Source organism: Cherax quadricarinatus, chromosome 4, assembly GCF_038502225.1.
Source record: "Cherax quadricarinatus isolate ZL_2023a chromosome 4, ASM3850222v1, whole genome shotgun sequence".
NCBI classification, from domain to species: domain Eukaryota; kingdom Metazoa; phylum Arthropoda; class Malacostraca; order Decapoda; family Parastacidae; genus Cherax; species Cherax quadricarinatus.
In genome coordinates this window covers 14,173,454-14,201,079 of record NC_091295.1, presented here as the reverse complement: position 1 = coordinate 14,201,079, position 27,626 = coordinate 14,173,454, and the positions used below count along the sequence as shown (strand labels likewise).

Genomic DNA, 27,626 nt, shown 5'->3' with positions numbered 1-27,626 from the left:
TTCTTATGTTCATACAGATTCTGGTATCATCTGCAAAGGATGATACAGTGCTATGTCCCTGTCTTTGTCAGAAAAGAGATTGAGGAAGAATGGGTCGGGTACCCAGACAGTAGTTTTTTACTGTAGGTATCTCTTCTAGTTGTTTGAAGACTTAACCTGTGATTTGTCATTGGTAGTTGATCCCACGATAATTGAGGTTAGAATAACCTAACTTAGGGTAATACACGTTTTTGATCTCAGCGTGTACAAATTTACACATTAATGTTAAAAGGAAAGCTATTCAAAGGCCTTCATGCCACGTAGCTGGGTAATAGTGTTTGGTTCGCACCTAAAGGACTGTGGTGTTGGTCTCCAGAGGATGTATGTGTATGGGGTGCATAATCGACTTTTAAACTAGCGAGACGTGGATCAAGTCTAACACCTGCCCATGCTGACCTAAGAGCAAATAGATCCTAGTGTTTAGTCGACTATTTTGGATTGTATCCTATGGAAGATAAAAGATCCTAATGGAAATAAGCCACATTGGCTGTTTTATTTATTTTGGATTAGACTACCCGGGGCTTATAAAACTAAATATTTTTCATACCCGTTTAGTGAAAGTTGTTTTCAAGTTCAGAGCTCCCCGGGCAACAACACTCAATATCTTCACCAGGTGCCAGATCAACCAAGCTGTGGTGGATTTGTGGGGCAGCGGGCCTCCAGCAGCAATAGCCTGGTTGACCAGGAAAGCACCAGACTAGCCTGGCCCATGACAAGGCTCCGAGAGTAGTAAGATTCTAGACTCGTCGAAGGCAAACCTCTGTATACCTGGAGAGTTCCGGGGGTCAACGCCTCCGCGGCCTGGTCTGTGACCAGGCCTCATGGTAATCAGGGCCTGATCAACCAGGCTGTTACTGCTGGCCGCACATAATCCAACGTACGAACCACAACCCGGCTGGTCAGGTACTGACTTTAGGTGCCTGTCCAGCGAAGACAGCCAGGGGTCTATTGGTAATCCCCCTGAGGCAGTTGAATAGTCTTGGGCCCCTGACACTTATTGTGTTGTCTGTTATCGTGCTAGTGGTACCCCTGCTGTTCATTGGGGTATATCAAAGGTATAAATATTTCCTGGTGACAAACACATGTGTAACATTTGAGTGTCTTTACTTATAGACGTCTAACGACGGTGCTCTTCAACTCGAGGCTGAGCGACTCATTACCTCAGCTTTGGTATATAATTTGGGAGTTCTGATTAGCAGTAATCTAAAACCAAAACAACAATGCGTAAGCGTTCTTAGCTTTATAACAGGAGTCCTCAGGTTGTTCTTCAACTCGATGTATCATTGGTTAGGCTTCATTTAGATTATGCTGCACAGTTCTGGTCACCGTATCACAGAAGGGATATAAATGCGCTAGAAAAGTACAAAGGAGGATTACAAAGTTTATCCCATGTATAAGAAGTCTTTCCTACGAGGATAGACTGAGGGGCTTGAATCTGCACTCTAGAAGGGAATAAAATTAAGGGGGATATGACTGAGGTGTATAAATGGAAATTGGATAAAGGGATTATTATTATAATCAATAGGGGAAGCGCTAAACCCTTACGATTATACAGCACCTGGGGGGGAGGTGGAAGGTATTCAGGCTTAATTCAGGGAACTGGAGCACAGATCCAATTCCCTAGATCGAGCCCCTCACCAGCGTCAAGGAACCTTCCTTGAGGGGATAAATAAAGGGAATGTAAATAATGTGCTAAAAATATCTGGCCAAGATAGGACTCGCAGCAATGGTTTCAAGTTGGAAAAATTTAGATTCAGAAAGGATGTAGCTTGTGCCAGTGGCTTGGCCGGTAGGGAACATGGACGTGCCTCGCATGGGCCAGTAGGCCTGATGCAGTGCTCCTTTGTTTATGTTCTAATTCTTCACATTATGTCTTTGTACTGATAAAGCCACTGGTTGGCAGAACTTCTACAAAGGTACCCAGATGTTGCACATGTCTAATTCTTCATCTTACCAGTATTGCATAGGATTTTTTTTTTCAACAAACCGGCCATATCCCACCGAGGCAGCGTAACCTAAAAAGAAAAGCGAAAGTTTCTCTTTAAATTTAGTAATATATACAGGAGAAGGGGTTACTAGCCCCTTGCTTCCGACATTTTGGTCGCCTCTTGCGACACGCATGACTTGTAGATAAATGGTTCAGAGAACCGACAAGTTGATAAATTAGACACATGTGCAATATTTGGGTATCATTAAAGATACGTAAGTGTTGCACATGTGTTTAATTTATCACACGCATGGCTTACGGAGGAAGAATTCTGTTCCACTTTCCCATGTAGTGTATAGGATTTACGTACAACATAAATCCTCTTAGTTCCTTGTCACAACTTTTCCTTGATACCGACTCTTTCACGTTAGCGCTTCCCCTTGATTATATAATAATAATCACGAAGTGCGTTGAGCTCGCTTCACATTTTCCCAGATGGTTTATACTCTGAGGATATTTTTTTTGAGCTCTCAAATTTCAGCGTTATACGACCTTAAAGATATTAGCATATTTACGAGGAAAAAAAAACTCCTTGGAGAAGCTTTACAACCCCTGTACACTTTAATCATCGTAACAGTCACCATTATTTACTATGTCTACTAATTTCTGGTACCTTATTTTTTTTTTAATATTCTTTGAGTAATATTCTTTTTCTTCATAGTGGTTCTTGACTGTTGTGTAATATACGTGCGTTTGTTACTCTTTTACACAGCTTTCAATTTAACAAGTTTTATATAAATTCGTTCAGTGGGTATTGTCTCATGGGAAAGAAGGTCCATTTTGAGAATAAAGTAATTTAGATTGGAAAAGATTTAGATATTAAGAAAAAATATCTGAACAGTAGTGGGTTGACCATACACCCGTACGGTTATTTGTTGTATTTTTCATTACTTTCGCTCTCCCTTCCAAAGGTATCTGTTGGTTTTAAACGTAATTTTAGATATTAAGATTTTCTGATTGGTTTATAGTTAAAGTACAACTTAATCACTCGTGCAGTAGATATATTTTAAATTTAATTAAAGTACAACTTAATCACTCGTGCAGTAGATATATTTTAAATTTAATTAAAGTACAACTTAATCACTCGTGCAGTAGATATATTTTAAATTTAATTAAAGTACAACTTAATCACTCGTGCAGTAGATATATTTTAAATTTAATAAGCATTGGTTTTCATAAAATCTTTGATAACAGCCAGCACTAACCCATTTCAAACATCTTGCTGAGCTTACAACAGTGGCGTATATAGCATCTACGTAAGTCTTGGTGTTAGAGGTATACCTGTTCCCATCATCTGTGATTATGGTATTTGCTGAATATAAAAGTTGAAGGTTGAATGAGGTTGATGTGAGGTTAGTTTTTTATTAAAAAAAATTGATAACGAGCCTGCTGCTGCTATATTTTAAATAACTTCACTATGGGTGATGGGGATGCTAGCTGTGTTATCCTGTCATACTCCATACACAGGATGGGACGTCTTACCTGGAGTTTACCTGGAGAGGGTTTCGGGGGTCAACGCCCCTGCGGCTCTGAGACCAGGCCTCACGGTGGATCAGGGTCTGATCAACCAGGCTGTTACTGCTGGCCACACGCAAGCTGACGTACGAACCACAGCCCGGTTGGTCAGGTACTGACTTTAGGTGCCTGTCCAGTGCCTTCTTAAAAACAGCCTGGGGTCTATTGGTAATCCCCCTTATGTAGGCTGGGATGCAGTTGAACAGTCTTGGGCCCCGGACACTTAGTGTTCTCTCTCAATGTACTCGTTGCGCCCCTACTTTTCATGGGAATGTTGCATCTCCTGCCGAGTCTTTTGCTTTCATAGGGAGTGATTTTCGGTGCAGGTTTGGTACTCAAGTTGGAAGATTTCAGTCGGCATTCTAACAAGGGTCCATGCTACCAGCATAACTACACTTACTATCAATAAGTAACTGACATTTCTCAGCATTTCGCAGCAATAGTTTCAAGTTGGAAAAAAATATTCAGAAACGATGTAGGAAAACATTAGTTTAGTAATAGTTAACGAGTGAAACAAACTCCCGAGTAGCGTCATGGAAGCTAAAACGCTACCTGGAAGGTATTCCGAGGATCAGCGCCCCCGCGGCCCGGTCCACGACCAGGCCTCCCGGAGGATCAGGGCCTGATCAACCAGGCTGTTATTGACAGGAGTCGATTTGGAGGAGAAGGGTAATCGCCTTAGCATCCCGGTCCCAGACCAGGCCTCCTGGGTGTTGATTTGATCGACCAGTCTGTTGGTGTCAGCAGCATTCACCACATCTTGGCTGAATTTACCAAGTTCCCCTTTGAAGTCCTGGTCTTTCAACACTGTGTTTTGCTAGTACACTCGTTGCGCCCCTGCCTTTCACTTGACGTATTATGCATCATTTGCCAAGCCTCTTGCTTTCATATGGAGTGATGGCAGTGTGCAGGTATGAGATTAATTCTTAAAAAAATTCCTGGTGTATATTATGATGCATGTTTCTCGCCTACGTTCCAAGGAGTACAATCAAGGGACTGCAAGCTTTCCCAGTAGTTAAGATGCCAGCAGTAAAGGTTCTCTGGACATCCTCCAGTTTTGTTAGGTAAGACACATATGCAACAGTCAGGTATCTTTACTTTGAAACGCCTCGCCTACACAGTAGGCTTCTTCAGTCGAGCACAGAAAAGTTGATAGAAGCAGAAGACACCTGAAGACGATGCAATCAGTCCACCACCCCCAAAGTTTTGAGGTGGTCAGTCCCTCAGTCTGGAGAAGAGCACCGTTCCGTTGTCTGAAACAATATTGTTTCAGACAACGGAACAATGCTCTTCTCCAGACTGGGGGACTGACCACCTCAAAACTTTAGGGGTGATGGACTGATTACATCGTCTTCAGGTGTCTTCTGCTTCTATCAGCTTTTCTGTGCTCGACTGAGGAGGCCTGCTGTGTGGGCGAGGCGTTTCAAAATAAAGATACCTAACTGTTGCATATGTGTCTTACCTAGCAATCTGTCGGTATTTTATACCATTTTAATGTTCATCCTCCAGTTTTGCCATTTCTCCTGCCTTGAATGGGGTCTTGTATACAGCAATATTTCAGTCTAGAAACGAGAACATGTGACTTGAAGAGTAGGCGTTTTCTTGGCCAAGCCAACAAAGTTCACTAGTTTTAAGGGTTGTATTATTTTGTTGCTTCTGATCATTTTTAAACATGCATTTGCCTTGTTTGTCATCACTTTTTCATCTTGTACAACGGTCTTTCATTTGAAGCCGACCGGCGGTTAAGAGGTTCTGCTCCCCATCCACCCCTATCACTCTCCCTCCTCTTTCCCCTCCCTCCTCTTCCCCCTCCATCTAGTATCACCCGTCATAACGACTACCTCACATCCACACTGCGCTGCTGTTCTTCGCTTTGATACTTTGTCACCAGCCTATGTTATTTTGGCTAAGTGCACTCCACAAGAGGCACAAGAGGAGTTATAGCGGTTTTTGTAGTAACGGTAAGGGTGATGAATGCTCGGTCACATTTGATTTCACTATGCTGGGCTGCTGATGATTGTAACGTTTCTGCGGCTTCACTCCAGAACTTTTTTTTACAATAGTTAATGTTCAGAAAAAAAACGTTATTTCTATACTTGTAGAATGTTTACACCACAATTGCTTTGTCTTGGTAAACAAATTCTAAATAAACGGTTCATATTTTATTGGTCAAATAATATCCGATTGTTACTAATAAATAATAGTGTGTGACAAAACTCTTGGTAATACTAAAATCAGTTAAAACTGAGTACTCTTGAAATCGTAATGGTACGATTGTAAACAACTCTCCGAACGGGGGTTTGATCCCATGACAAGCCAGTCTTAAAACTGGCAGGCTTACCATGGGTTCGAAACTTTCTGGGAGTTGACAATGTACATATTTCGGTCTTAACGTCTAGGCCTCGACAGCTAAAAATAGCTGTCGATACTTCCAAATAAGTTATTGAGCTTGTAAGTAGCGAATTTTTGTTATTTGAGCTTTGAAAATTAACAAGGTTCATAAAGTGCTAGTGCCTAGGACTTGATGCATCGATTTGTCGAGTTTAAAGTAGAAGTCTGGGCTGGCGGGAGTATGAATCACATTACGTGCCTGTCAGGATACAAACGTGCTATATAATACGACATGTGCGAACTGTTTGCCTTTACGGTAGGCTTCAGTCGAATACAGAGGGCATCTACTGTGTACCTACCTACCTGGAGGTAGGTAGGTGAAAAGTTTCAGGATAGACCCCTAGCTGTTGCACATGCATCCTATTAACTTGTCGCTGTCGTATACCATTATCATACCTGGAGAGAGTTCCGGGGGTCAACGCCCCCGCTGCCCGGGGACGTTGACCCCCGGAATTTTGAATCCGTCGTAGTATCACAGATTGAATCAATTGCAGTTGGGTGGTAGATTCATAGGTCAAGGCCCTAGGAGGATAGCAGTTCTGTGGATGAATAGAACTGCCGGATACTGCCATTGAAGCGAACGTTTAAACAGTTTTAAAAGTAGGCTAGAAAAAATAGAAGTGGAAATGGGTGGGTGAGTAGGTCATAATATCACATAATGCAGCTTTATCCTAAACCAAGAGTCAGCAGTGTGACTTATTACTGTGCGACAACAAACCTGCTGCAGTGCTTCTCAATTCTTATTGTACGGTTACGTATGTGTTGAAGGTTTGCTTATGTGACGCGGGCAGTTGTGCAGTGATTTTTGCTTGTGTTGAATGCTAAGTGTAAAACATTCAGTAAGTTTAGTGGTGAGTTTAATTTCACTTTAATATTGTTGAATATCTTAATAATTCAAATTCACTTAGGAATTTTGAATCCTTTTGCACTGAAACAGTTGCTTGTAATTAGATTATCTTGTGCTCTAATTTGTAAACGTTACAAATTATGAAAGATAGTAAACCCTTAATTTCTCTTGATACAAGAAAGAAAGAATGATAGCTGTAATTTCATGAAACCTGCTCAAAGTAGTAACTGGGTTTGAGGTGTTAGTTTGTTACAGTTAGTCTTTATTTTTGCAGCACACCTGGTACCCCCGGGGCGACCACTGTCACCTGTGCAGGGAGCTGCGTATGGCAACAAGCGACGTTGCCACTACTACCGTCTTTATCAAGGCTGTGGCTGGATGCGCTTCACACACATTTATCACTTATCTTCTGATAATCAACTTTTTAAAGATGACGGCGATAGGTAGAGTCATATGGCACATGCATGGAAAAAGAATATCGCAGGTGTGATTACAACGATGTTCAATGGGCTGTGGCTGGGAGGGGGGGGGGTGAGTAGTAACACTGCTGCTCACATTTTCAGAGACTTTAGGAATATACATGTCCATTGAACCTGACTGGTGGAGTTGACATATTGTTCGGTGAAGTGTAGTGTTATGTTACTCAAGAAGGAATGTTTAATAATTCACCGGATAGTCTTCTAATAACCTAGGAATAGTGGATGTCTTTAAGTGGTAGCAACATAGTTGCCACCGTCGACCTGGTATGACTAGTCCTTGACACTAGCCAGATAACCTCTCACCAGCAAATTAAAGAAACGACTTGCAAGCTATTACTTTTCTAATTGATATTAGTTTGAAATTTGTAGAATTTGCAATTATATTTGAAGTTCGTTGTAATTTTGTCAGCGAATTCTGTAAACTGAGCCATAGGTTTATTTCTGGTAATTTAGTGTCTTTTTTCCATATAGGGTTATCGCAACGCTATTCAAAATTCTTTATGGTAGGTAGGGTATCGACACAAGACAAACTCCTAGGCCTTTAGGCTGGGTCGTAATACACTTAATTACATATGAACATGCACTGGAAAACCTAGTGAGGAAGAGCATTAATTCCTTGTACATGTATATGGAATTTAAGTTAAAAACAAGCCTAAAGAAAGACGGTATAACCATCAATGTATCTAAGATTTATGTACCATTTTACATAAAGTATATAAATACGAATTGAAGGGATATAAATAAGGTTATGAGGATAACTAACCAAGAAATAACTCGAAATAATGGATAGAACGGTTAGTAAGAATCTATCAAGGACTGGTCCGCGGGGGTGTTGACCCCTGGAACACCCTTCAGATAGACTTCAGGTAGACGTGAGTGCATTTTTGAGATTGTGAAATGCGTTACTTACAAGGTATAAAATGTGCCAAACTTTGCACGAGTTTGCCTTTTATACAGATATTAATTTTATAGAAAATAAACAAATGCAGTGAAACAAATGATTTGACTGAAGGCACTGGACCATAGAAAATTGTTGAAAGCACTGAACCATAGATAAGTTGAAGGCACAGAGCCGTAAACGATGGATTTAAAATACTGGACTATAGACGGGTTGAAGGCCCAGGACCACAGCTGGGTTGAAGGTCCTGGAACATGATTGAGGGTACTGGGCTATAGAAGATGGGCTGAAGGTACTGAACCACAGATTGGGTTAAAGGTACAACCAGAGATGATGAGTTGAAAGTACTGAACTAGCATGATGGGGGGGGGGGGGAAATAGATCATTGGCCTATGCAAGAATTACGGGGGAATGACTACATGTAGATTTCTGAAGTCATTGCTTCTCGCGGCCATAGGGACATAGAATTAAGTAACTAACGAGTCGTCATGGGGACTACGTTTAGCACTCAAAGTATAAATATAAACCAAGGTCTGTGACCCATGTTTAGATAATTTGTATTTGCCTTAGTGCTCCATTTATATATTTACGTAACCTACAGAAATTTTAAGCTGCCGCTCGTCGAATTATATTATTCGTGTTCTGCCTAATAATGGTTCGCACAAAGATTAACTTAATTTCATGATCTCTGTTTTAAGAAAGATTTTCAACATTGAAGTTATTTTTGGAAAATTTGTAAATGTGCAAATGGGTAAGAGACTAGTGTAAAGGGAATAAGTATTTTTAAGCTGACAGTTTCTCGCGGTGTTGCGCCTTTTCAAGTCCTGCCCCCAGGGGATACCGTACCCTGGCTTATTTATCCTACACGTGCACGCTCATGAAACGGACGAGTGACCCCGACTCCTATTAATGATATTTTATTGAGAGGTTTTGGATGTATTGGAGAAAGAATGTTTATGGGTAGTTTCAAATTTTAAGTTGGATAAATGCATGAGTGAGACTTGCAAATGGGTAAATAGAATTATCAAAGCTTGTTCCTTGGGTAGAATTAAAAATTGAGTTGGGCAAATATTCTGTTAGTGGGATGGATTGTGAAGGACTTGCCTAGTATGGGCCAACAGGCCTGCTGCAGTGCTCCTCCTTTCTTATGTAATTAGAGATGGGGTGATTTCACGTATTTGACAGGGTTAATATTTTTTCTTGGGAGGGACGAGTTAGTGGTGGTTGTGTTGGATTTCATGAAACGTTAAACCCCTATGGGTCGTTGATCACAAATAGTAGAGGCAGCTTGATCCTCAGCTATTACTAATACGCTAATTACAGCTGGGTCTCTTGACTAGTTTAGGCTGTTGGGATGGTGCGTGGAGAAGAGGGTTGAAAGTTGGTAAAGCAGCAAGGATAGGGAAGACTGATAATGAAAGCAGATTAGGATATATGGTATTGTAATTTTGGAATATTAAATGAATGTCTGAAAGGAAGAAAGGTTCTCTAGGATTGGCAGAGAGCAAGCATACCACTGTAGAAGGAGGAGGAGGAGGACAAGAGAATGTGAATAATAGGGAAATAAGTCTGTTCTTTATACTGGGTAAAGTCATCTCCAGGATTATTATTTAGAGTTGTAGAACAAAGATTAGTCACACAAGAACATGGTATATTTAATAATACTGCATATGATGCATTAATATTGTTGCTTTATTACAAAATATAAGAAGCTGTCTATTCTATTTATGAATTGAAAAAAGTAGTATATTAAAAGGCGGATAGAGCAATGTGGCGGGAATTCCAAATGTCTTGTCATAGGTGGTATGTTGAGAGCTGGTGTCCTTGTTCAGGTTACGATAATTAGGCAAGAAGGATTGTACATATCTTCTAGTAAGTGACGCTTTGACTGGGATGTTTGGGGGGGGGGGTGCATAATAAAGCTATCAAACTGTTTACAGATGAAGTTGCATAAATGTGTATATTGGAGAGGTGTGGACATAAAAGATAAATGATATAGTGAGTTGTCACATTTTCCCTGTTGATGACACTGCATTTGAGAGATACGTACTGAAGATAGGTTACTATGGTTAGTAGAATCATTTGTGAGGGTGCCAACAAGGTACAGAAGTTAAAAGTAAACTCAGAAAAGAACAAGGTGATAATTAGTAGTAGCTAATGAAAGACTGAAGAGCATAAATTAATGTATAGTGTACCTGTTTATTCACTGTTAGGGAGTGAATGTGGTTAAATTAGACACATATGCAACTCTTGGGTATCTTTATTGAGGAAACGATTCGCTACACAGTGGCTTCATCAGTCCATACAAAGGATAAACTTGAACAGGAGAATGAGGTAATCAGTCCCTCAATCTTGAGTCGATGTGGTCAGTCCATCAATCTTGAATAGAATACGGCATATGAGCGGAGAAGCAGCTTATAAACCGTATGGCAGGAGAGGTGCAGCAGTCGTAGGTGGTGTCACATTTGTCCAATGTGGAAGTAGGTCGTGGCCTAACCCTTGGGCACGACCTACTTCCACATTGGACAAATGTGACACCACCTACGACTGCTGCACCTCTCCTGCCATACGGTTTATAAGCTGCTTCTCCGCTCATATGCCGTATTCTATTCAAGATTGATGGACTGACCACATCGACTCAAGATTGAGGGACTGATTACCTCATTCTCCTGTTCTTCAAGTTTATCCTTTGTATGGACTGATGAAGCCACTGTGTGGCGAAACGTTTCCTCAATAAAGATACCCAAGAGTTGCACATGTGTCTAATTTAACAACGTGTCGGTTCTTTGAACCATTTATCTACAGGGAGTGAATGTGTTGATAGTATATGCAAAATAATGTGATTCATAGGTTCAAGAAAGAAGGTAGCTGGAGTGTTGGTGTCTGGAAGGCAGTTAATGGATGCAAAAAAAAGATAAGTGTTATCAGAGTAGTGCTAACATTGTATGAGGGGTGAATAATGATCTTCGAATGATGTAGCAAGGAGGTTGAAACCATTGTATTTGGTATGGCTTGAGATCAGTGTGTGAATACACTATTATGCAGAGAAATACTGTACGAGCGTAAGGGAAGTTAATGGTTTCATTTTCTAACGAGATGTAGCAAAATAATGAAGGGTTTTCAAGTGGATGCTATAGGGGATGTTCCAGTAAGGGTTGTAAGGAGTGTGTGGAGGAACAAAACGGCACAGTACCGTGACTGGAACAATACACAAATATCCCGCACATAGGAGAGAGAAGCTTACCACGACGTTTTGGTCCTATGACTTTGTAAGTGGTCCAAGTCGGACCGAAACGTCGTCGTAAGCTCCTTTCCCCATGTGGGGGTTATTTGTTTATATGGAAGTTTTGAGGGGCCTGGACATCCAGCAGACATGAGTGTTAGATCTGAATAAATTCTATTAGTTTTTGGGAATTTGATGTGCTGGGGAGTGTGAATATTATGCTGGGAGTCAAGGAAATGGTTAGCTAGACTTTGTTCTGGAGGTAGGATACAGTACAGTGGTTGTGCTTTGAAGAATGGGAGAGGATGTTGAAGTTTGGTTGACTCTCTAAATTGTGGTGTCCATTCACTTCCGGAAAAAATTTTCTGATTCGATGTATTTTTCGGGGAAGGGGGAGGGGGTAGTTTTCCTGACAAGTACATTTTGGAGATTAACAGAAATTCCAAAAATTGTCTTGGGAATGATCAACTAAATATTAGTTATTGGAGAATGGATGTGTGGGTTGATGGATCGGTGAAATACTACAAGGTGAATCACAGATAGTATAAGAGTATATAGCAGGAGTGTTGAGGAATCTTTGGAAAGTAAATAGTTTGTCAATAAATTAAAGTGTAATACACTGTACTACAGATGTGTTGTCAGTGCATTTGTATGGGTTGAGGCATGGGTTTTTAATGTTTGAGTGAGGAGGCCGAAGTGCAGTGGAAGTGTTATATTGAAAATTAAAGAAATAGTTCAAAGACTAGAAAAGGGGTTCAGATAGCTTAGTTATTTGTCAGGGATGGGCAACTTAGTTTCTAAATCCAAGGAAGAAAAAAAAAGGTAAAGAAAAATTCCTAGAAGGGTTTGAAGAGAGGCTTTTAGAAATTTAAGCAATCAGTAAGCATCACAGACACAGTTTAAAATAATACCTGAAAATTTGTTATTAATTGCATGATGAAACCCTTGTGAGTTTAGCATTTAGTTATAATAATATTAATAATAATGGCGTGATGAATTTAAGAAGCTTGTGTACATAGATTCTATAAACAGTTTATCCAATGAGTCCTACTGATCAGTAATATTTTTTTTTTAATAGTGAGTAAATGTGTTCTGAAATGTGCTGTACAGAGATGCTCCTAATGGGTTGATGAAAGTTTCAAATTTATTGTACTCGCCTAGTATCTGCCAGTTTGAAGGATATATATCATAGTTTGTAGGTATTGCAGTATAGATGATCTTTATAGCTTTGAACGTTTGATTACACACATTAATAAGGTAGGGAAGTTACAGAAGTTTGCATGGTTCATTTGATTATTGTGCCTGTTTGTACCTTCATGTCAGAATTATGCTTAAGGTTTCTCTAATTAGTTTATTTTCAGTTGGTTATAACCCTTATAGTGAAACACATTTAATGGACTAATGGGGAGAGGGAATGTCAGTCCCTTATGTTAAATTTGAATGATGAAATTTTTCGTTATTGTAAAAATAATGTACAGTTCTCGATTTAACAGACTTTGTCCATTAAATCCAAAACCAATTTACCCAGCAGATTGTAATATAATAATGAGCAATTCCAGGTTTAACATGCTTATAGTTAAACCCAGAATAAAAATGACTAGGCAAATGGTCATTTTTGGATTTACCACCTGTAATTACTTTTTTCTGGACATTGTGTGGCCACAGATTTTGTCCATTAACCAGAAATCCATTAAATTGGGGTCTGTTAAATCAAGGTTTTACTGTACATCCTCCTGTATCTAATTTTGTTCCACTACTAAATTTTTTTTCTTTGGTTTCCATAATTTTCTCACTTTGCAATTTGTCACTGTTGAAGGGGCTAGGAAAGCTTCGTCTATTCTTTTGTATCTATTTATGACCTTGTATGTAGTTAGGTTTTTATTCTTTCATGTCCTTTTATAATCTTAATGTGTAGTTAGTTTCTGCTGTTTTCATACCAGTCAATGAAGGCCTCTTGTGTTATTGGAGTTACATTATTCATAGGTATTTTTAAGTTGGGCAGCACCACACTCCCACTGTTCTAATTTTGGCCTAAGATATATATATGACCAGATTTTTAAGCATTTCCCCATCCACGGAGTATTTGAGGTATGTTTTATAGTTTGCCAGTGTAGTATAAGAGAGATTCTGTTGATATACTTTTGTTGTTAATGCTTGCTAGATATCTCTAATGCTTGTAATATTTTTGTCCCACAATTGGGATTCTCCATATGATTCGTGGCTTTTTCCCATTTCCATTAGTGCATGGCGTGTTACGTACAGTTTTTCAGAGTGAGCTTTGCATCAGTTAGATCTGTCACTTAATAATGAAGTACTTTATTCCAGTTTTCTCTTGACACTTTAATATTTTAGCAGCATAATTTATTCCCAAAAGAAATGTAGCTACTGTGGCTCTTTCCAAGTGGGTTTAGTTTGTCGAAAAGTTTTCCATTTTCTAATAAGAGCTAGGTTTAATACTGATGTACTGTCTTCTCTTGCTACTCTCTCCATCATGCTGGGGTATAAAAATGTTATTAGGACATTATTCTGATCATTGATCATTGTAACCTCATAATCATTTCCTCTATTTCTGGTTGCACTCCCTTAATAGCAATAATTTTTTTCATTGTCATTTTGCTGTGCTATTTTCCTTTATAATTAAACAAGGAATGCCTTGTTTATCTTTTCACGTTTTTCCTCCTGTGTGTTAAATAGTGGGTTGTATTACCTGGAGAGGGTTCCGGGGGTCAACGCCCCTGCGGCCCGGTCTGAGACCAGGCCTCATGGTGGATCAGGGTCTGGTCAACCAGGCTGTTACTGCTGGCCGCATGCATTTACTTTTAAGAGCATGTTTTTGTTTTGGAATTATGCCACATTTTTGCAAGGGTACTTGCTTAGTTGCATTAGTAAGGCCAAAGCTCTTGTTCTCCATTGTCTGATAATTTCTGCTCCTGAAACTGTGTTGTACTGGATAAGCATTTTCTCCCCACTTTTTTTTTTCATGCAACTTTTCAGCACCCTGAGACTGAAAACATGCTGTTGTAAAATGTTCCTCTGGCTCATTTGCATGTTTAGCTATCTACCTGTGTTCCCTGACTGCTCGCATCTCAAACAGCCTATTCCTATCTACTCTCTCATACTCAGAGTATATCATGGTCAGGTTTTCTCCCTGGTTCTTTTTCTGGTGTTAGGCTGAGTTCAAATCTCTCCTGGTAGTTGTATTTCCCTGATTTCTGCTATGTATGCCATTGCAAGCCATTGAATGCTCTTATTTTCTGTGTGCATGGTTATATGCAGGCTCCATGAAGGTGCACCTGCATTGTGTACAAAATTCTGAATGATTCCTTGTTCAGATTCCTAGAAGTTCTTGGGCTAGCTTGTTTTACAGATGAAGTTATAAGTTGTATGTTTGGTGCAGTGGCTTACTCCAGATTTTTTTCTGTGCATTTTCTCTCCTAAGCTGTACAGTATTGTATCTGATCTTCCTCCTAATTTTATTGCACTTATCAGGATAGCAATAAAGTAACCACCTTCCTACTGCCTCTGCAGCTGTTTTTTCTTTGAGCCCCTTGTGTTATTTGTATCTGTAGCCTACATCTTTTCTAAGTGGTGCTCTCTGGCTCTCTCGCTCACGCTTCCTTCCTGATATCCCTCAGTGAAAAATCACTTTAGTTGTGTTGCATTTGCATACATATCTAGCTGTATTTCCAGAAGTTGATTCATAACTCTGGCCTGCCTCTAAACTCTTATCAACTGACTTGACTGATTCCTAGTCTCCAGAACTTAATCATTTCTACTCCTGAAACTTCAGACTTTGTCTCTTGCCTCTTCCTCGAATGCTTTAATTTACCAACCTAATACTATGAGTTAGCTTCATCCTTAGCTGCCATCTGTGTTCTTTGGTACCGTAATCTTTTGTACCATGAGCATTGCAGAGGATCCTTTAAGTGGTGGTGATTTGTTACTCTTGATTGTTGCAAGTTTACCACTAAGGTGGTGGAACTTGTACCAATTTAGTGTACTGGCTACTTACTTCTTCCTATGCCCTTCCTCTACCTGTTGTAACCTTTTGTCAATGTCTCGCAGACATAACGGGAAAAATGCAGTCTCTTGTCAGCACTCAAATATTGTTCTATGACAAAGGCCAGAAAAAATGTATATGCAACATAGCAGCTCTTCCCTGCACCTGCTTGTTGACAACTTTTGTTCCAACAGTTATTGTAACATCAGTAGTAACTCTCAGGAAGCCTATCCAAATTGTCTGGACACTGCAGCAAATCTGCCAGAACATGCTTTCGCATATTTCACTACTGGACTGATACCAAAAATGGGCACCACAGATTCTCGTCTGGCATGCGATACAATAATCTTGAAACAGATTGCAATTACTCTTGATATTTGATATTTTCAAGCGAGGCTGTTGTAATCATCTTGCTTACGAATATAGACATTGGTCAAGAGATCATGTATCTGATTTCACAGTACGGCTCTGAACGTTATGAGGCGATGCTTGCATGGAAAACTTAACATTCACTAGTGTAGTAGAACTTGCCTCCAAGGTCCACTGCTACTTGAGAGAGGCATTATTCTGTCTGTTCAAGCCTGCAGGTGGTCTCTTAAAAGCTATTTGAGGCTTGTTTACAACACATTGGCCAAATTCAACTGTCTTTGAAAGTTTGAGCTTAAAAAAGCCGGATCACTTGCATGCACGGAGACCCATCGTGAGTAATCTGTATGGTTGATTGTAAAGATCCCATGAAACCATGGTATGATTTGATGAATGGTTTTGAAAAACCGACAAGTTGAAGAATTGAGACACTTATGCAACACATGGGAATCTTTATTGAAGAAACGTTTCGCCACACAGTGGCTTCATCAGTCCAATACAAAGTTGAAATCGGTAAGGAGAGGAGAAGTTTGAGGTAATCAGTCCCTCAACCTGGAATCGATGTGTTCAGTCCATCACTCTTGTAGGAAATGCAGCATAGGGCCAGAGAGGTGGCTTATATACTGCAGAACGGTGAGGTGAAGCAGGAGGAGGCGGGATCACAGTGGGACCTGCCACTAGTGTAAGTAGGTCGTCGTCCAAAGGTTGGGCAAGCGTTGAAGTCTTTGTACCAAGATCCCATGATGTTGCAGTGTCTGACAGATGGTATGATTGTATCTACGATTGTACTATGTAGAAAATACCATTGGAAACATTGAAAAATAATGATAGCGTTAATTTTAAGATTGTTTATGAAGTGAAATTAATCACATAAGCTGTGTGTAACATGAAAGCCTAATTATGATGTTGCACAGTATTTAGTGCATCCTTGCTGCAGGATACTTTCAAGGGCACAAGTTTTGAGTGAATTTTTGCTACGTAAATATTATAATTGACAGCTTGTGATAATATAAATGCTGTTTTGAATTTTGTAACTTATTGCCTTTGTTTAAATAAAATATTGCTATTATTTTGCACGTTATATATGCCGAAGACAGTAGCAGAAAAAACAACAGATAATCCCGTGTGTATCTGGTGAATAAAAATGGATAATGCATGTTGCATAAATTTGGAAATGGCAACCTCATATATATATGTTGAAAAAATAATTTTGTACCAGTGTGTGCATATGGAGGTCATTTTCGCACCGTAGGTGATAGCTGTGCGAATTTGAACGCTTCATAGAGGGCGCAATCACCACGTTGCCAGACGTGGCACGGCCCTATTTTTTTATTATTTGTGATTACGTTATATATTTGTAGAACCTACCCTAGCTTAAAGTAAGATTTGTAAGTGCATTGAACGCTCAGAATATGTAATTGGTAATCGCTACGAAAATGAACTCCCTTGGCTCGAATCTGATTGCCGTTCATTATCTTAGGCGCTCTATGACCCCTACGGGTTTAGCGCTCCATATAACTTGTTTATTTTTATAGGTTACCATAAAAGAAAGCATTAGAGCCTCGTGACTTTGGCCCATTGTCAAGTAGTCATTTCTTGGTGAATTGTACCAACCCTGTTTTCGTGCTGCCATAAAAGTGCACAGTTGTTCAGCACTTATTGAAGCCCCATGAACTGACTGTGAGGAAAATACTATAAAACTTAACTAAAGAATACCATAAATGGAACAATACATAAATAATCCACATATAGGAGACTTGAAACTTACTACGGTTATGGTCCGACTTCAACTGGCTTAGCCTACTAGTCCCGTGGCCTGGTAGGCTAATCTCTCGCATCACACGTTGAGGGTCTGTAGTTCGATTCCCGGTAAGGATGGAAACATGGGGCGTGTTTCCTTACACTTGTCCCTGTTCACCCGTCAGAAAAATGGGTACCTGGGTGTTAGTCGTCAGGTGTGTGTCGCATCCTAAGACATAATTGACCTAATTTGTCCGAAATGTTCTGCATATCAAGGGGGTTTCTATATAATAGTATGTCATTGATGTCAGCTAGGTCCGTATGCCTTGTACGTGTACTTGTAGAAATAGACATATAACAGAAGCGTTGTCACAGGTTCGTCTCCTGTGTGCGGATTATATATATACCCTCCCATCCCCTACCCACTTTCTGTCTCATAGCTCAAGCTAACAGATACAAACATTGTGACATCCTCTGCAACCTGAACAACTGGTTTGTTTCCCATGATGTTTATCCTGCGAGTGGTTGCACGGGGAAAATCAACAGGATTATAGGTGACAGTGAGTCCTTATCAGACCCCACTAGGCGCTGTTACATCACACAAAAAATGTTAGTCATTTCATATATAGTCATTTCATATATTAAAAAATATTCATTTAGCTGATGAATACAATATGAAGTTAGTCACAAAAACATTTAAGTGTCTTATTTACCACAACATAAGTCATTATAGGGTTGTGGTCCATTTAGTAAACGTAAAATGTCCTGTAAAGTTTGCATAGAGATGTGAAAGGTTGGATGTTTGGACACTTAAGATATAATGCTCGAGTATATGACCCTGTCTCTGTCCACACACTGCATTTTGTCATTGACATCTCACACCGTATTGCCAGAGATACATAATTATAGCTTAGCCTTAGTCTAGTAACATCATTTTTCAGTCTGCTAACCTGGTTACTTTCTCCATAAATATGCTTGAATTTACATTATAGACAATTGATCTGCTAGTTCCTATTTGTACTATTCTATTTTCGTCAAACTCGTTTGCTAATTCTTTCATGGCTTTTTTTTTTTTAGTAACCAAAATTATATTGGACATCCTCCTTATTTAATGTTAGCTTTGGTTAGTGTTCTCCTGGAAGGCTATGTGAGAGCGAATCCACAAAAGCTTGACTCTAATTCTCGAATTTGTGTATACCTGTGCCTAGCTTCATACACAAGCATGTTGCATTCAGGTCTCAGGTTATTCAGAGCAACTAATGGGGAGTCATTTACTTAAAGGTCGTAGTTTCCACAAGCTTGAGAGCAACAGGTATGGCAAACAGGTCAATTCGTAAGGTGGGAGCTCGGTTATTAAATGTAATACACCAATATGGTTTACAATAACAGCACTTCCCTCCCTTCCACTGTCATTGTTTAGGGAGCCATAAGCGTAGTCTGTGATTTTTTTTTTTGTCCTAAGGTCGTGCGTTCCAGAGCACTTGAGTTCAGAAAGTAATCGAAGATGATTGTGCAAGATTAGTGTATTGTGAAGATGACATCCTCTGTGATGGAAAATTCCACCCGTCGCCCTGCTCTTTGTTGTTTCCTTTACCCTCGTCTCCCTCCCCTTCCTCCACTCTCCTTTCTTCCCTACCTCCCTCTTCCATACCTCTCCCTATCTCTTTCCTTTTCCTCTATTTTCATTTCTTCTTTTACCTTTCCTCTGCTTCCTTAGCCTTCTCTTCTATCCCCTATCTCCCACTTCTTTTCCCATTTCCAACATTCTAGATTTTGCAATGTGTGTGTGTGGGGGGGGGGTAACTTGCGAAGTTTTCTTCAAAATATTTCATATTTAGAGAAGTCACTTTCGTGCTATAGCCACAGAATTATGCATGTAACCCAAATGCAGTAAATGTTGTCAAAAAAACTTGGATTATAAATAAGAGAAGGAAGATGGCAGTAAATTACGCTTGGCAATGTTTGTACGTTGTGCTGTTAATGGCTGCCTGCACATAGAGCAGCAAGTGTCAGATTAATTTCACCGATAGTTTAGATATATCACGGAGTCATTAATTTGATTTCTTGTGGGGTGTTATGGGGGATTATTCCATCTAAAGATAAACCCAAGAGTGATGTTTTGTTGTGTGACAACCCTTCATGGTTGGTTGAGTTATACCTGTAGGTTACCAGTCGTTTGAGGAAGTGAGGGGAGGAGGAGGGGGGGGGGGGAACCGCGGTCCTGTCTCGGACCTGGCGTCCCAGTTGCAGCAAGTTGCTGCTGCCTGCAGCCTAATATATTTAGCACAGCCCCGCATATTAGGAACTGACTTAAGCACAGCCCCGCATATTAGGAACTGACTTAAGGAACCTATCAAGTTTCCTCATGAAGACAGTGAGAGGTTTGCTGACGATTTGTTTATGCATGGCGGAAGGTTGTTGAAAAGTCTAGAACCCCTTTCATGTATTGTTCCTGTAATAAAGTTGGTAGAATTACCGACAATATGTAAAGTAAAAGGACACAAGTGCAACTAATGTGACATTTTATTGTGGCAACGTTTCGCTCTCCAGGAGCTTTATCAAGCTTGATAAAGCTCCTGGAGAGCGAAACGTTGCCACAATAAAATGTCACATTAGTTGCACTTGTGTCCTTTTACTTTACATATTGTTCCTGTACCCATCGTTTCCCCTGCTTTTTGTTAGAGGTATTTTGCAAGCCTGCCAAGCCTCTTGCTTCAATAGGGAAGTCACTAGTGAAATGGTTGTGAAGCAGATAGACTGAAGCAAAATAAGTCGCCGGGTCCTGATGAGGTTTTTTCAAGGGTTCTTAAGGAATGCAAAATGGAACTCTGTGAACCATTAACTAATATTTTTAATTTATCTCTTCAAACAGGTGTAGTGTCTGGTATGTGGAAGATGGCTAATGTAATTCCTATTTTTAAAACAGGGGACAAGTCGTTACCGTCAAATTACCGCCCAATAAGCCTGACCTCAATTGTAGGCAAATTACTAGTCAATTATAGCTGAGATTATAAGAAGCCATCTCGATAAGCATAGCTTGATTAATGATACTCAGCATGGATTCACAAGAGGCCGGTCTTGTCTAACTAATTTATTAACTTTCTTCAGTAAAGCTTTTGAGGTTGTTGACCACGATAAAGAATTTGATATTTACTTAGATTTTAGTAAGGCTTTTGATAGAGTTCCGCACCATAGACTGTTAAAGAAAGTGGCAGCTCATGGCATTGGGGGAAAAGTGCTCTCGTGGATCGAGTCATCGCTCACTGACAGGAAGCAGTGTGTGTCCATAAATGGGGTTAAATCCGAGTGGGGATCTGTAACAAGTGGCGTTCCACAGGGATCAGTCTTGGGCCCGTTGTTGTTTATAATATATATCAATGATCTTGATGAGGGAATTACTAGTGATATGAGCAAATTCGCCGATGACACAAAGATAGGTAGGATAATTGATTCAGACGTAGATGTTATGGAACTTCAGGAGGATTTAAACAAACTCTATTCTTGGTCAGAAAAGTGGCAGATGCAGTTCAATGTAGATAAATGCAAGGTTCTGAAGCTCGGGAGTGCCCATAACCCTAGTACTTATAAGTTAAATGATGTAGAACTTAGCCATACAGATTGCGAAAAGGACTTGGGGGTTATGGTGAGCAGCAACCTTAAACCAAGACAGCAATGCTTAAGCGTACGTAATAAGGCAAATAGATTACTGGGATTTATATCAAGAAGTGTAAGCAACAGAAGTCCAGAGGTCATACTGCAGCTTTATACATCATTAGTAAGGCCTCACCTAGATTATGCAGCTCAGTTCTGGTCTCCATATTACAGAATGGACATAAATTCATTAGAAAACATTCAGCGTAGGATGACTAAATTAATACATAGCATTAGAAATCTTCCTTATGAAGAAAGATTGAAGACTCTTAAGTTACATTCACTTGTTAGACGAAGAATGAGGGGAGACCTGATCGAAGTGTATAAGTGGAAGATAGGTATTAATAAAGGGGATATTAATAAGGTCTTGAGGATGTCTCTCCAAGAGAGAACCCGCAGTAATGGATTTAAATTAGATAAGTTTAGATTTAGAAAGGACATAGGAAAGTATTGGTTTGGAAATAGGGTAGTTGATGAGTGGAACAGTCTACCTAGTTGGGTTATTGAGGCTGGGACTTTGGGTAGTTTCAAATTTAGGTTGGATAAGTACATGAGTGGGAGGGGTTGGATTTGAGTGGGACTTTCACATCAGAGCTTATTTCTTGGGTGGCATTGAAAATTGGGTTGGGCAAATGTTTTGTTAGTGGGATGAATTGTAAAGGACCTGCCTAGTATGGGCCAACAGGCCTCCTGCAGTGTGCCTCCTTTCTTATGTTCTTATGAATTTAGTATGCAGGTTTAGGATCAGTCCCAAAATTTTAAATATATATTATGAAGTATATTTCTTGCCTATGTTTCAGGGAATACACCTCAATGGATTTTAAGCGTTCTTAGTGGTTTAGATTACTGAATTTATATGGGAAGTGAAGAGACTACGTTTTCTGTTAATGTTGTTTCTCATGCCTTGAAGGGGGCCGTTAGCATACAGCAGTATTTCAACCGAGAGGGAACGAGTGATATTAAGAGGATCATCGTTGTGGGATGATTGGTTTAGAAAACCGACAAGTTGAAAAATGAGACACTTGTGCAACATTTGGGAATCATTGAGGAAATGTTTCCCCCCACAGTGGTTTCATCAGTCCAATACAAAGAAGAATAGTAGAAAAAGTGGAGGAGTATGAGATCAATCCTCAGCTTGGAATTGACGTGTTCTGTCTATCAGTCTTGCAGAAAGTACAGCATATGCTCGGAAAATTGGCTTACATATTGTAGTCAGGTGAGTTGAAGCAGGAGGAAGAGAACTCGGTGGAACCATCCACTAGTGTTAGTAGATCATGACCATAGATTGGACAAGCGTTGAAGAATTCCTTGTATCAAGATCCCAAGATGTCGCAGTGTCTTGACAAATGTGATAAATGGTTTAGAAAACCGACAAGTTGAAGAATGACACACTTTTGCAACATTTGGGAATCTTTATTGTGAAAACGTTTCGCCACAGTGGCTTCATCAGTCCGACACAGAAAAAGTATGAGGTAATCAGGATCATCATTGTCTCAGCATCTAGTGCTTTGAATGCTCTAGTTATCTAGCCTATCAGTTTCCTTGTAGATGTAATTACAACATTGTGATAATTGAATGTGAAATCCTTTGGCATTGTCCCTCCCATGTCTCTCGCATTGAACTCCGCTCTGTTGACTGATTAGAGTTTCTTGTACTGCGCAGTTTTTCCAACTGAGGTAAAACGGCATACAAATCTTATCAGTTGTGTACCATCGCGAACATGTCTACCTGGTGTTGATTTCGATGATTAACCGCCCCCCTCCTCTTTCCCTGAGCTCTGGTCCCACCACACCAGCTGGTTGCTGGTCTGCTCGGCCAAGCTGTTACTGTTTCGCACAAAGATAAACGTATGTGCCACAGCCCGGCTGATCTAGAACTGACTTTAGGAACTTCTCAAGACAGCTAGGGGCTCGTTGGCTTGATTTCCATTACACAGGAAGGGCTTGCATGTCTTGGTCCTCTTACACATACTGAGTTATATCTGTTTTTCATTGGAGGCATTTTGCAGAATTTAGCCAAACTGTAAATAGCTATTGAATGATTGCGGGTATCAAACAATTTTTTATTTAGGTATGTTCTTAATAAGGTACCTGTCAATAAGCAACTATAATAAGTTTTTTTTTAAAGTGTTTGTCAGTGGCAAGATAGAAGAGCAGCAACAGCAGAGAGGAAGCACCGTGAGAGAGTCTAGTGAGACAATCAATACTGTTGTGGGGAAGCGTGTAAGCTAACACGTAGCTCTCACCCAGCACTTCATGCACGCACCTTTAAACCTTCCTCACACGTTATTTTGGCAGCTTTAGAACTAACAGATTTTTCCCCCTCCAAACATTTTGGGCAGGAAGAGCAGAAAAACTTGCCGAAAAAGGAGCTGAATGAGCATGGCAGAACTTGTCCCTTTGCGTCTATTCTTACATATATATATATATATATATATATATATATATATATATATATATATATATATATATATATATATATATATATATATATATATATTATATAATATATATATATATATATATATATATATATATATATATATATATATATTATATATATATATATATTATATATATATATATATATTATATATATATATATATATATATATATATATATTATATATATATATATATATATATATATATATATATATATATAAATATATATATATATATATATATATATATATATATATATATATATATATATATATATATATATATATATATATATATATATATATATATATATATATATATATATATATATATATATATATATATATATATATATATATATATATATATATATATATACACACACACACACACAGAGCCATTTTAACATGAAACTAAAGAGTAATTTTTAATGATGTGATCTAGCTCTAAGGGAAAACAAACTTGTTTAGTTCAAAAGTCCGAAAATGCTTAAAATATGTTAGCAGTCATAGATTCTGCCCTCTTGATCATGTACATAGACATTAATACAAGCTAAAGCTATAAAAATACTAGTCCATTATCCTACATTGTAGTAACTTTGCATGATCATTACTCTGATTTAAGGTCACTGGAGGACTTTGCAGTTATGAAGATGAACAGTACTGCAGACTTTACGAAAACATAAAACAATTATATATTTTAAACAAAATATGCACATAAGCCGAGGATTCAGTATGTCGGTCAAGTGTTGAAATGCAAGTCGTTTTATTGGGAAGTTTGTTTATAGTTGGATCTATGGGCAGAAGTTTGGTCACAATACATTGTGCGATGGTACAAGTGTCAGGTTGCAAACAGGTTCCATGTCTGAAATAGTCAATGTCAGTGCATTACCAGGTAGGTAGGTGGGAAGGAGCGGGCATGGTGGGTTGTGGGACTGTGTTTATTTATTTGCACTGTTTTATGTATGTAAGCTTCTGTTTAACAAGAAATACTTTTTAATGAACCACTAACATTATTCGTCGTAGTTTATATATACCTCTGTGAAGTTTATTTCCTTCATGGTGTGGGGAAAACTGAAGTGCGTGGGAGTAGAATTACTAGCGTTGTGTCTGACAGTATATTGTCCAAAGTCACTCTCCTTGTCCCAGATGTGATGATAACGACAATAACATATCGTCTCATTTTTTTCAGATTTGAATGAACTTGTGGGATGAACCCAAGATATGAGTCAAGGTGAGGCGTGAGGTACCATCAGTGGCACGTGTGTGTGGGGCATGGCGGCTCACAGCACCGTGTGAGGGGCCACCCTGGGTACACAGCATCGCCAATGACCTGATTATGGACAGCAGACGGCACCATCACCTTAATTGGTCTAGACTTGATCATACTGTATTATTTGTTTTAATTATTTAAATGTAATTATACTAGTGATCAGATAATAATAGTAAACCTTATAAGTGTCCGGCTGCTGTCCTGGCTGAGTCATCTTAGGTTACCAAGCACGCTTCAGTGTGACACTTATTGTTGAGCTCTGCACCACGAGTTGCACAAGTGTGCTCTCCATTGTCAACACATGTATTAACGTTATCGACTATCATGACTCATGAAAGCGTTATAACACGATTGCAAGCAAATCGCAGAACGGGCGCCCCTGGGCTCGAACCCTATCGTGTATAGAAATGTACCTATTTGGATGAATCCTATTGAGTCAGCTGGTCCAGTGGTTAACACTGCAAGTTTTGGGACTCTCCTACCATGGGTTCGATCCCTACCTGTTCTTTGATTTGTTATCGTGTATCATAAAGGCTAATTAAGATTAGGTGCATTGTTATGAAAAACGCGAGTTAATTGGGATAATATTAAGGAAAATTAGATATCAGGGTTATTGAGACCATAGTGACCAGGTTTGAATTTCTCCTTTAAAATATCTCAACTTGTGAGCCTCAAACTGACTTGTGTATTGCTCTCTGCTTTGATAAACTTTAACATTCCTTCATGCAAGTTTTCCACTGCTTTGATATTCAAATTGTAAGAATGAAGACTACTACTGCATAATTTTAATGAAGCCTATCAACATTAGGCCTGTTACTTTTTGTTTTCTTGCAAGGAAATAAAAGTCCCAGGATTATTTTTCAACTCAACCTATTTTTGGCAAGGCATTTAGAAAATGTAAAACAAAACGGGTTAGTAGTTGATCGTTAGTATCGGAATTCCTTCCTAGTACGATTAAAAACAAAGATCTTAATTTTCTTGAATGTAGTATAAAAGACGATTACAATACGCAATAGGTTAAAGACATAAATACTGAAGAAGATATCGTATAATAACAGAAATTGCAAAAATGGAATCAAACTATACCATTTTATATTTTAAAAGAAAGACATTGGAACTGCCAAACAGCCCCATTGAAACAAACACGTTGGACAAGTTACCGGTGTTTCACTGTTCTGCAGCCTCGCCTGTGAATACACTTCTCTTGTGACCAAATACGTCTGACTTTCCTACGTTTTTTTTTTAAGACTTCTACCTGTGTGCTAGTAATATGGCTTTCTTCTACTGATAAAAAGTAGAGTCGAGGACTTCGGATGATGATATTCTCCGGTTGTACTCTCTACTTATATGATGCTCATACCCTCGATTTACTTTTAAACTAGGTAGCATATTGATACCTATCGTTGATTACTGGCTTGGCTGCCATATTTGTTTTATCGTTGTTGGGTTAAATAGTCATATTTGTGGGATAATCACAAATTGCATATAGAGAAAGGAAGTCAGGTGAGCTAGGGAGGTTCAAGTCTGGAGATGTCAGGTGCTTGAGTATGCATGATCTGCTCTCGTGGTGTGTCGGTTTAGAATTAACTTGAAGAGCCCTTCTGAGATACTGAAACTTCCTGAGTTTTGGGCTTCTGTGTTGTAAATAATTGTCAGGACAGCCTCAAGGTAGCAACGTTGTAGTAGATATGCTCCTTCACCACCAACTAGGCGACTCCCTCTCAGTTGCCCTTGTGAACTCCTGTGTATTACAGAAATGTTGTTCAGATTCCTTACGGCATGTGTGTGTGTGTAGTCAAGGTGCCAATTCAAGCTCTTGCCTATCTAGCCAACATATATCTTATCATATCCACCGCATGGGATAATATATGCGCAAGTTTCGACAGTCCTAGCTGGTTTCTTAACTAGATTCTTAATGGTTGACGAGAAAGTGATTGCACATTTTGTGCCTAGTGAGCACCTTGGTAACATTTTTGGCCATCTCGTCTCCTGCTGTCAGAGGGAAGCGATGTGTAGGGAAAACTGAAGACTTCGTCACTTTGATGTGATCACATCGCAGCCCGCAGCGCCTCTTTGAGCAGCTGCGGGCTGCAAATCCTGTGCTTTAAGAACCTGAAAACTTTCAGTTCGTGTACCATAGTGCGAGTTATAAATTCAGCAAGTTGTATTTGCTAGTGGGTTTCTTGTACGTTTTCAAGGGTTCTTTCTCTCTCCCTGCTTGTCGCTGGTAGGACATCCAACAACACGAATTTTATCCTTTTTCTTCAGGAGTAAATTTGATGGTTTACGTTGTTAATGTTGACAAGCTCAGTGTTACTATCCAGACGTCTGGCAATGATAACTAGAAAATGTCCATATTGCATAATTATGTAATGTTGCTAGGTATGATCCCAGTTAAAAGTAGGGGCGCCATTGGTACACTAAGGGAAAACACTATAAGTGTCCGGGGCCCAAGACTGTTCAACAGCCTCCCATCAAGCATTAGGGGAATTACCAATAAACCCCTGGCTGCCTTCAAGAGAGAGCTGGACAGATACCTAAAGTCAGTACCGGATCAGCCGGGCTGTGGCTCGTACGTTGGACTGCGTGCGGCCAGCAGTAACAGCCTAGTTGATCAAGCCCTGATCCATCGGGAGGCCTGGTCGTGGACCGGGCCGCGGGGGCGTTGATCCCCGGAATAACCTCCAGGTATGAAATGGTAAGTCTTAAAATTGTTTTTCCCAAACCAGAAACAATTGTAATTGATACGCAGCTTGATAAGGTTGAGAGCCGCT

At 39.5% G+C, this 27,626-nt stretch overlaps 1 protein-coding gene across 8 annotated transcripts in view; it reads left to right on the top strand.

Annotated features, from left to right (window-relative positions):
* The window catches only part of LOC128684199 (uncharacterized), a 104,142-nt gene that overhangs the window by 12,991 nt on the left and 63,525 nt on the right, over positions 1 to 27,626 (top strand). For 2 of the 8 annotated variants that reach the window (XM_053770352.2, XM_070094602.1), the window contains exon 2: positions 24,772 to 24,813. The exons of 2 other annotated variants lie outside the window; for them this stretch is intronic. In XM_053770352.2, coding sequence (XP_053626327.2) covers positions 24,804 to 24,813 — 10 coding nt within the window. In that variant the 5' untranslated portion in view covers positions 24,772 to 24,803. Of the gene's footprint in view, positions 1 to 5,085; positions 5,503 to 7,053; positions 7,264 to 24,771; positions 24,951 to 27,626 lie in introns of those variants that run through there. 4 more of the 8 variants (XM_070094620.1, XM_070094621.1, XM_070094616.1 and 1 more) reach the window with 4 other exon arrangements.